Genomic DNA, 11,343 nt, shown 5'->3' on the forward strand with positions numbered 1-11,343 from the left:
ACGTTTAAATGTTTATTATCATTTTATCTTTGTGAGTGTAAAATGAGTATTTTTTAATTAAAAACTAATAAATCATGGATTCAAACCTCATGCTACTGTGATCAGGAAGCATAAAATATCAACTCTCGAACTGTAGGGTTGTTAAATGAAAAATGTTTTTATATAATTTATATTTGTACCAATACATTTAATGCTTTACATTTCAAATCAAATAATTAAAGTTTTACTGTAATTATTACATTAAAATTAGTCAAAATAATTGTTAATTTTCATAGTTTTGAATAAATATTATAGAAAATTTTCTTATTTGAATAAATATAATAGAAATATTGTTGTCATGAGGAATGGCGAATCTCCACAGAAGGACCTGCAGGCGTGTCCGGTGGTGAGAGGCGATGAGAGCGATGGGGTTAGTCGAGAGTGGAAGTTGGTGGTGTTCCTCGGGGTGTCTTGATGGCCGACCTCTTGGTACAGTCTCGGGGTTGAGAAAACATTTACGCAAGTGGTATTCGTCGTCTTGAGAGGCAAGGTGTGAAGCGGGGGCTCGTTGAGGATGGGGAGGTTGCTGGGGCAGAGGTGGAGGGCAGAAGCTAGCAGGCTCCCAAAGCGGCCACAACTCTCATGAAAGCCACGTGTGGACGTTGTTTCGAACCTCGCTGAGCGGGTACAGTGTCACCGCAGTGTGGTGCCTCCGGTGTGCTGGGGTAGCAACAGTCACTGGCGGCGGTCTGCAGTCGGCAGGCGCGGCCCGGTATTAGCGGCGCACGTTCGGTCAGCGTATGTCGGAGGGTTCTTGAGCCATGAGGTGCGGTGGGTGACCAGGATGGAAAGGACGGTGAAAGGATTATGTCGGGAGAAATTAAGTGGTGAGGACCGTTACTGACTGGTAGAGTTTCGTATGTTGCCGCTCACGCTAGAGATTCTTTGCATCTCGGGAGGACTTCTTGAAGGTGGCAATCTTATCTATTGTTCGGGGCCATGTGTGACACTAGTATCTTAAGTTACTCCGTCGCTCATTAACATTAGTCTTGCCTGCCTTCCCCATAGCATACATTGAGCGAATGTAACTTCATTATCCACGTTGGAGTAGGGGATGAGTGAAGGGAGGTGTGTGAGCGGGTACCTTCAAGGTTGCTACAAAGGATGGACCTGTGAAACGAATTCAGCTCCATAGTCGGTAATTTCTGGGTCTGGTGAGCCTCGGGAGGCTGTGGTTGCACTTGTGGAATCTTCCGGCCCATATGGGTGGTCGTGGAATGCTTAATTAGGTGGAGAGTGCTCCGACCAGCAGAGGACACAGTGGCTGTCAAATGCGACACAAACTCATACAAAATTTCCTTCGGTGATGGGAGGCGTCGTCTTTGGAGTTTGCCAATGGAGGTGGAAGTGCATGCAGGTGTCACGTAAGTATCTTGTCATCATCACGTGGACGTGGAGTGATTCTGTGTTTAGTCGAGGTGGGTAGATATATGCTATGGTCGAGTTGGGAGGTGACATACAGTGATTCGCGGTGGTTTCCAATAGGGAGGTGATGGAGGAAGTGAAGGATAAGGACATGCTAATCGCCAACCTTATGCGGCGTCTCTCTTTTATCTTGAGCCGAGGCGGGTAACTATCGTGATCGCCCGAAGATAATGGTTGATCTTTGCTCCATGCAATAGAGGCAGTGGTCTTAGGTTGAGCCCTGGCTCCAGCGTTGGTGGGATGGATTGGATTTAAGGCAAGGTCTGGTGTTTCCACAAACCGTTGGAGAAGACCCGATGGTTTTAAGGCTCGGTCTCCGGTGTAACAACGGAATGATTACAACGAAGGGGTGGCTCGGTGCGATCATAAAGATTTGGCGTGCCGGCAATTTCTTGTCAGGAGTCTGATTAATACGGAGAAAATCCTCTCTCTCGAAATATGGTTTCGTGTGAGCAGCGTTAAGTGGCGGGGCTCCTCGTGGAAGCGACAAAGCGTCATATTGATATTGGCGAGGCGATTTAGCGATTTGGAAAGGGTGAGTGGAAACTGTGATGGGGTTCGGGCTCGCTTGTGGATTTTGTGGACCTATACTCATTTGTGATGTAGAAGGGACAAAGGGGTTGAGCCCTAACCTGAAAGTAATTTGGGCCTTGGTGGGCCGGTCACAATCACGGACTATGGCTTCAGGTCCATCTCTGGGCCCGATTGCATGTTTGGAGAAGGTTGATCTCTATTCCATAGATGATGAATTGGCTCTCTCGCACTTAGGTGTGCATGCAGGTGGTGGCCCCCAATTCATCGGTCCTTCCTCATGGGGGCCCATTAAGATCACCTTCGACCATGGTGATTGCCACACGGGGTTATGGTGAGTGTTGCTGGGTTTGGTAGCACGTGTGAGATTGAGTCAATAGGAGTGATACTCAGTTGCATGAAATGTCTTTGAGGAGGATGTCGTTGAGTAGTGGAAGTTTGTCCTCTGAAGTTGTTCTTTGAATCGGACAGATTTCAGGTTCTGATTTGAGAAGAAGTTGGAAGGCTCTCTTAGCAGATGACACAATTTCCACCTCGAGACCAACCTCCTCATGGGACTACGGAGAAGTCTGGGGGCTAAGAAACCTTCTTCAAGATTCAATGAGACCTTGAGTTGTCGGGCCTCGGTCTCTCATCAAGAAGAAAATTTTCGCAGTGCCGTGAGTATAGTAACAATTCTTTTGATGTTCGTTAGTCGATAAACAAATTTCTAATTATTAACATGGCATTCATTTGGTGTATTTGCTCTGATTGTATTGCCATGTTGGGTTTTGATGGGCATCCATTGCACTTACGATTTTTGAGAAAGGCGAGTTCCTCCTCCCGAGGACCGCATAATCTAAGTGTTGTTAGTGTATTACTGCGGGTGGAATGTTAGGGGCAGGAGGCAGCCAAAATATTTTTCTAGTAAAGTTTTTGAATTTACATTTTCTTGATATTTGTTGTTTTAGAGTCTAAATTGGAGGTGATCTCTAATCTCATGTGGCATGAAATTAGGGATGTCGATTAGATCATTTTGCTTCGTTCCGGTGAAGGGCTGCGGGTGGTATCATTATAGGTTTGGAATGGTGTTCTAGGCGGGGCCATGTTGAGAAGTTAGGGATTTTAAAAACCTTTATGATTTTTCTCCTCAAAGTGGATTGAATTTAGTTAGTATTTGTACGATGTCTGTTAATTGAGATGTAAAACCTTGATTAGGAATTTGAGAAAGTTAATTTGCTTGGGTTACCTTGGCTATTAATATTGATTTTAACGCAATTTTCTGAGATGGTAAATTATCTGGGGCTCCATGTTTGTAGGCTCGGGAGCTGATGCAAGGAATCCTGGTTATGAGACAGCCTCCTACGTGAGCCAAAAGATTTACATGGACTATTAGTGACCCGGACCCAATTTGGGTGGGTTGGACATTTTTTAGTTAATAATTGGATTTGAATTCCCAAACTTTGCCAGAAGAGTTTGCCACCTAGAGTGGAGTTACGATCATGTGGCACTAGTGGAGTTGGTCGTCATGTCTTCCAGACCCTTCGCTTTGAGGCTGGTGTGAGTCTTTGGTTGATAGTTTGAGGACTTGACTGATTAATTTGTGGAGGAGTTGGATCTAAGAGTCAAATGGGAATTTGGTCATGGCCTAAAGCTTTAATGTCATGGAGCGTGTCCGAATAGCGGGTAAGTTCAACTTTGGATTTGGTCAGTGGTGGACACTTACGGATGAATTAGAAAGATTTGACATTAAAAGGAGTCGATCGTGTTGGTTCAAGGCAGCAATAGGAACATATTTTCTTGATGGAGATCATTCATAAGCAAGAGGAGATTCTTGGAAACCAGAGAATCTCGATTGCGATGCATTTGAGCATGGTGATGGCTATAATGTTCCAACTCCTCAATACCCTTTAAATTGAGCCTATACGGACATATTTTTACCAACATTACGGATCTTGAATCTGCGGAGGATGTCGAATTTGGGGTTAAGTAGCGTCGCACGGTGTGTTCTCAGCTTCACAGATGTGTGATTTGAGTGGTGAGAAAGCTATTATGTGAAAGTTGAATAATTCAATATAGTAGCAAACTAAGTTATGATGTTTTTCACTTTATATAATGTATACAATCAAAGTTTTCAGGCACCAAAATCAAGTAGAGCTCAAGGAATTTCATTGAATAAAAATTACCTACTAAAAGAACAATAGAATGGTACATCTAAAATAAGCTACATCTGAAATAAGGAACAGTAAATCAGGAAGAAAAAAAAAAAGTATATCACAAACTGATGAGAAAACCAAAACAAAAAGTACAGGAATGCCCCGACATTCATTTAACATGTTAAGTGCATACAACATAAAAGAAATAGAGTTTGCCACAATGATAAGGATTACACAAACAAAAGCAGTACCTTCACTCATATTGATTTCCACATGGTCTTCATTGTCAATTACAGTGAAAGCAATGTTACCCAACCATAGAACAGCTGCAAGCATTGCAAATGCCTTCTCTTGGTCTTCCTTACTAATTTTAACAATATCTAAGGCTTCCTAGATAGAGACAAAAGACAATGGACAAATAACACAATGCAATGATTTCAAAGGGGCACTACTATATATATATATATAGAAAGATATTCAAAAGGATGATGAAAGGATGGAATAAGAACCATTCAGCTTACCATCAATTTATGAAATCTTTTAGCATCATCAACACCATCAATGGTCAAACAATCATTCTGTTTGAGATACTCATACTCATAGGGAGGTTTTAGATTCAACTGTTCTGCAAATTAGGTTAAGAAATTTTGAATTAGTGCACGATTTGCAGCAATTGTCATAAGTTGATCTATAAAAATGAAAGTCATCTGACGAGCCATAATATCTTACGGTCATGCTATCATCAAAAACCAATGGACGAAGTTCACAGTATGCAACATTCACAAAAATTTAATAATAAATAAAAATATAGATTGGTTTTTTACAAAAGATAATTAACACTGTTGTCATTGTTATTTTTAGCAGAGCAACTGATGATAAAAATGGGTATTCAGTATTTGAAGAAGCTACCTTTCACCTCTTTAAAAGTAAGCTCACCTTTCAGAAGGGGAGGAGCCCCTGCACAAAGTTGATAGAAAACATGAAATGATCTTTCCCCTCTTGCTTGCTGAACAACCCTTGACTGCATACATTAGGAAGAGTCGTTTATATGAGATAAACAATAAATGATCAAGGTTTAAATTGCAATTTGGCTGTTGAGTACCTTCTCAAGCAAAACTTCTCCATGGATTCATAGTTTGCACAAAACACAGTAAGTAACTCAGAAGGTGAAAAAAGCAGTTGCCACATAAAATTAATTGGTCCCTGGAGAAAGCTTACATGTTTCAATTTTAGCACCACAAATTCTTCCACTAGGATTAAAATGTAATTCAATCAGCTTCCCCTGCAAAGCATTAGGGAGATAAAGATTTATTTGTACAGAGGTTAATTCTACAAGAAAGTTGCACACCATAATACATAGAGTAATGCATCAACCATGGCATTTGTTACATACAAGTTAAATATGCAATCAATATTAAAATTTAACATGTAAGGTTTTATTCTTTTCTTCACAAAGAAACATGGGAGAACTTACAAATCGACTAGAATTATCATTTCTACAAGTTTTTGCATTCCCAAATGCTTCAAGAATACAACTTGTTTGCAAAACTTCACATTCTATCTCACTGCCCCCACAAACTGCAACAAGATATTGCATTGCAAACTTTGCAGTTTCCGTTTTTCCAGCGCCACTCTCGCCACTTCAACGTAATGCAAATGACTTTGTTAATAGAGCCAACTAGGGATGTTTAAGTAAGCAATAATGAAAATAAGAAAGAAAAGACAATCAAAGAACATAAACTGAGAGTAGTGAATTATTGCTTACCTGATAACAATTGACTGACTAGTTCCGACTGTGTGTCCAAAAATAAAAATATTAATGGATAGAAAAGCATCATGTTATTGAAGGTCACATTCATCCAGGGAGCTTACCTCTCATCATTTCACTGAAAGCAGTGTCTGCTACAGCATAGACATGTGGGCTGTCTGAGGTTTTTTGTTTATATGCAACCATATAATCATTTCCATAAAGTGGTATGTCTTTGAACGGATTGAATGCGATCAGAATCCGCCCGGCTTTTGTCTACAAGAAGACAAAATCAATGAGGGCATGTCGTATTAGAACTCAACCACAATCCATCCATAAAAGTCCTTACATAGATCATATCATGGGAATATCTTTGCTTGAGATTGTGAAGTACTGAAGGTTCATTTAGATAACTAAGCTTTATCAGATCATCCACATTATCAAGCATAACAGGATTTGCTGGTGACAGATTTTCTACAGCCACTGTCAAAACCTAAATGTTGCAACATAATTATAGAACCTTATACACGTCAATTTGAGCATTGATGAACAAAAATTATACAGTTGAACTAGATCTCACCTTGGCATCAGATAGCAAAATTCTAGCATTGTTCCCTGAAATTGACTGAACTTTTCCCAACTCCCACTTGCCAGTTGGAAGCCAACACCAGGCTCTGAGTTCCTGAAAAATGAAAATTACTCAAGAAAAATAAGCACAAAGATGTTACCACTTAACCAGCTATGCATCCCAGTCCATAGTGTAGTGTGCAAAACAAGCTTGTGTTTTCATTTCAGTAAGGTAAAAAAAAATTAGAAGCACAATTAAACATCAGACAGTGATCAATTGGGCCATCAAAAACACAAAGCATATAGAAAAAATCTGACATCAAATGATCCAATTTCCGTAAATTACAGAATCCAAGATGAAATGTGCAGGAGAACTACAGTATCTCCTACACAAAAGCTGCAATTAGGAGTGTTCAATATTCTTATGTCCAAGGTGGTCCAAGCATATAACTGAAAATATGAGATCTTTCTGACTACATGCCCCATTCCTAACACGCTAATTTGATTTATTGCTCTGGTTCAAATTATAATTAATACACCAAAATCTTACTTAGATCAAGTTTTACACTCGTTGTGGAGATTTATCATAGAAGTGAATTGCCATTCTCATTTACTGATTTCCACAATTTCCTATTGATTTCAAATCTTGCACTCAATAAGCCCTTCCCTGTCACTGCCAAACTAGCATCATTATGTTAAGATAATATTGCACTTCAAAGACCTTAATAGATCACAAGTAAAGAATTCTTTGAGACTATCGATAAAACCAGAAACAACTATTAAAAACTTAACAAAGCAGTGAAACATAATTCATTCAAGAATAAGAAAAATTATCAGTGAATTCACGTAACCTTTTTCAATACATAGTCAGCAGCATTCTTCATCTTCTCATCAGATCGGCCAACTGAAGATGTGGACGCAGCCAAGTCATCCACTTTTTCATCCCTTCCCTTAAACCTATTTCCTTCAGCCATCTCAAAATAAGGAGATTCTTCAGGCTGGTTCTCTGCTCTGATCCTCTTGCGTCCAAAAATGCCATTCTTGAAGATCGCTCCCTCGCCATTCTTTAAAATCCAATCTTCTATTTCCCCTCCCTTCTTCTTCGTCCCTTTGGACGTCTTACACTCAATCTTGAAATCCACCGGCAGTGACCGCCTCGCCAACGGGAGGCGACCTCTTGCATTCGGCCGGGCGGGCAACGCCGGCGGCAAATCCGTAGGCTGCTCACCCCTCCGCCGCAGCGAGTCCAGCATTTCCTCCAACGAGCTCCTCAGGCTCATCGTCTCCGAATCCATTGCCACATAAAAACCAACAACCGAACCTCAAAACTCCCAATTTCCTCGATCAATTACCAATTCTCCTCAAACCAAACCTCAAAAAAATTCCATCTTTCTCAATATTCCATCAAAGACACCCACGAAAACATGTGATTTTCCCCAATTTCATCAGAATCCAAATCCAAAACTCTGTTTCTTTAGATACATCAAACACTAACCCTAACCCTAATCCTAACCCTAGCTCTAAATCTTGCCTCTCTTGTCTCTCAAATCGGAGATCTTTCTGGTCCGTTACCAAAGAATTCAAATTTAGGTAGGGCCCATCTCCTCCCACTCTTTCTCTAACGGCATTTGAATAAATTTTTTTTATTATTTTTTTATTTTTCTTAATTACTTAATTAATAGGTGGAATTATTACAGAGTTTTAATATTAAAAAAAATATGAAAATTAATATAATAAAATATTTCTTAAAAAAATAAATAAATATAGATTTAAATCGCTTAAACAATAGTTTCCACTGGTACCCTTTTTTTATTTTAAAGCTTCTTATTAAATTAATTTGTTGAATTTATTTTAGAAATTATAGAGTTTTCATATTTACGAAATGGAAAGCTATTAAAATGAGATTAATTTTTTAATGTTGAAACGTGGATTTTTAATATTCGCTAATTAATTGATTGAATTAAATTTTTTTTTGGATATTGTAGAGATTTAATATTAAAGAAAAGTATTTGCTATAATAGTTAGAGGATTTCTTTAAAAATAAAAAATAAAAAATCTGTAACTGAAATTGATGGGAGATTAAAGAGTTTTAAAATTAAAAAAAATGAAAAAAAGAAACACAAGATTAATATAACAAAATATTTGTTGGAAACGGTAAAAGGGGCTTTAAAAAAAAATCCGTTTCTTTTGCTTTAACTATTAATTGCTAAAAAAACAGTGGATTTTTAAAAATATAAATTATATTTCCTCAAAAAAAAAAAGAATATAAATTATATTAAAAAAAATCTACTAAATAATATGTCCGATCTTGCGTTCTTAATCCTCATGATTTTCTTGGGGATTGTTTGGATATTTGAATTATTAATATCATCTTCAAACGATAAAATTTCTACTTTTTTTTAGCATAATTAAAACAAAAACAAATAAAGAAAGAATCCGTCAAGATACATATGCATGTATGTATGTATCTATGTGTGTATACAAATTATATACGTATTAATTGATTTTGAAAATTTATCATTGATATATATGTGATTAGAGTAACTAAGGCATAGCGTAATAGTTTTCCATCTTATTTGTGCTTGAGAGGCCTTAAACCTCTCAAGCATAATGCAAAAATAAAAATTTAAAAAAATTGCTTATTATCAATTTGTCAAACAAAAATGTATATGTGATGAGAGACATTTTTTTAAATTAAGAATATGAGAGAAAACCTAGATTTGTGTTGATTGTAAAAATTATATATTTTAAAATTAAAAATATATTTTCAAAATCATAATAATTTTTAGCTTTAATATATTTATTTAAAATAATTAAAATTTCTTTATGGTTAACTATGATTTTCTTACATTATAATTAAATTGGAGGTTTATAATTTTTTTAAATGAGGGGATTTCAATCCTAACACTGTAATTTGTAACCATGTTCTCTGAGTTACACGACTCACCCTATTTTCATTAAATTTAATATTGGGAGTATCTTTAAAAAAAAAATTCTACGGTTATATCCAATTAAATACACTCTAAAAATGAGTGAGTAGTAAATTATCTAAATAATAATAATTTTTAAAAAATAATTTATTTTACCTAAGGTAAAAAATATAATTTTATTATGCATATTTGATATTTGATTGTTGTCTATTTATCATTGAGTGTTAAAAATTTATTATGTGAGTAATAACAAGTCTAGAACACAAGATCGGACATATGATTTCACAAAATATTGATTCTTGAAATTTTTTTTTATTCATAAAAATTTATTATTTTTCAAAAACTTACTATTTAGGGTTTTCAATCCAAATATAAAAAGGAATATTTTTCTTAGAAAAATAATTACGCATGCATATTTCCTGAAATTTCTGAAGCCCATTAAGAAATTCGTTGGTTTATATGAACACTGCTATTTATGGTTTTTAAATTTAAATTTGTTTGTGAAATATCTATTTTACCCTATGAAAGAATACAATGGAGATATTTCTTCTGATAATTTGAATTTTTTAAAATAACTTATTTAATTTTGTTTGTGAAATGTCTATGATAAAAGTGGATAAACCACAAAAAAATGTCTATTTTGCCTTAAGATAGAATACAATGGAGATATTTATTTCTTCTAAAAATATTGATAATAATTTTAAAATTTTTGAAAAAAAAAAAATATAACCGTCAGGTGATCAATATGGACTAAAAAACATAAATGGACCCAAAACAGCAACAATGGTTGGCCATTATTTATTTAGTGGTTAAAAAAAAAATAATCAAGGACTAACATGTGAGAATAACATTTCCCAGGGATTAGTAAGTAATTTAATAAAAAAAATCTTAACTTAAGCAAGCAATAATAGCATCAATTAATGTGAGATAAAATAATAATGTCCAGATATATTGCTCCCTTCGGATTTTATTACTTGGATAACTCCTCTAATAAATACTGTTATAAATGTCTTTGTTTTTCACAAACTTCATACATGTTTATGTCGCAAATAAATAAATGTAAATTTTAAATTATTAATATTATATTTAATATTAAACAATTTAAATAAAATAAAAAAATATTTTAAAATTTGTTCATTGAAATACTCCGAAAACAGATTATATATCTATTTTAATTTATCTAAAAAATAATTATTATTTTTTTAATATATTTAAAGCAAAATCTAGAAGTATTGAGAGTGATCGATACTAGTATAGAGAGTGATCGATACTAATAATAATAATAATAATTATTATTATTATTATTATTATTATTTTAAATTCTATTATTTATACATATTAAAAATATAAGGATTAATATGTGAAGAAAACTTCCAAAGGCCTAAACTACCAATTAGCATAAAAAAGCACGCGACGGCATGAGTGGAGAGGCAGAGACAGAGGGTCAAATCTCTCTCGGCAACAAAATTATAGTAACACTATAGAATAGTTTAGTAGCAGCATTGTTCATTTATTATTATGTATATTAATCTATTTCACATGATAAATTTTTAGGATCCGTTAAGCTACCGTAATTTGTACACTATCATATTTGTTTAGTGTTTATCTATATAATAACTTTTGTTTGGAGCGGCATTTCTTGTCTTGGTTAAAAAAAATTCACAAATATTAATAAGTAATTTAATAATAATAAAAAAATCTTTAGCTAAGGCAAAAAAAATAATACACCTATTAATGTCAGATAATAACAATAATAATAATAATAAATTATTATTAATTAAAAAAAAGGGTTAGTAGAATCTATTATAGGGGGGAAATGATGAATGGTGAGAGAGAGAGAGAGAGAGAGAGAGAGGGGAAGTGTGAAAAGCATGAGGAAGGTGTTACGTGCCTGCAGGGCCTTCCTTTGCTGCCCATGCAGATTTGGATGCATTCACATCACCCCCATCCCCCACTCACTTCACGCCTC

At 35.5% G+C, this 11,343-nt stretch overlaps 1 protein-coding gene across 1 annotated transcript; it reads right to left on the minus strand.

The window, feature by feature from the left end:
- Nucleotides 1–4,198: 4,198 nt before the first annotated feature.
- Nucleotides 4,199–7,979, minus strand: LOC120283986 (myosin-2-like). Its single transcript, XM_039290811.1, has 12 exons — nt 7,296–7,979; nt 6,458–6,559; nt 6,227–6,370; nt 6,003–6,153; nt 5,896–5,923; nt 5,605–5,770; nt 5,349–5,412; nt 5,233–5,246; nt 5,067–5,151; nt 4,652–4,755; nt 4,365–4,520; nt 4,199–4,204 (listed from the first exon to the last, which is right to left on the minus strand). Exons 1-12 carry the CDS (start codon nt 7,737–7,739, stop codon nt 4,199–4,201), a joined length of 1,464 nt encoding a protein of 487 aa, XP_039146745.1. The 5' UTR covers nt 7,740–7,979.
- Between the last annotated feature and the right edge of the window lie 3,364 nt (nt 7,980–11,343).

Source organism: Dioscorea cayenensis, chromosome 19 (assembly GCF_009730915.1).
Source record: "Dioscorea cayenensis subsp. rotundata cultivar TDr96_F1 chromosome 19, TDr96_F1_v2_PseudoChromosome.rev07_lg8_w22 25.fasta, whole genome shotgun sequence".
Lineage (NCBI taxonomy): Eukaryota > Viridiplantae > Streptophyta > Magnoliopsida > Dioscoreales > Dioscoreaceae > Dioscorea > Dioscorea cayenensis.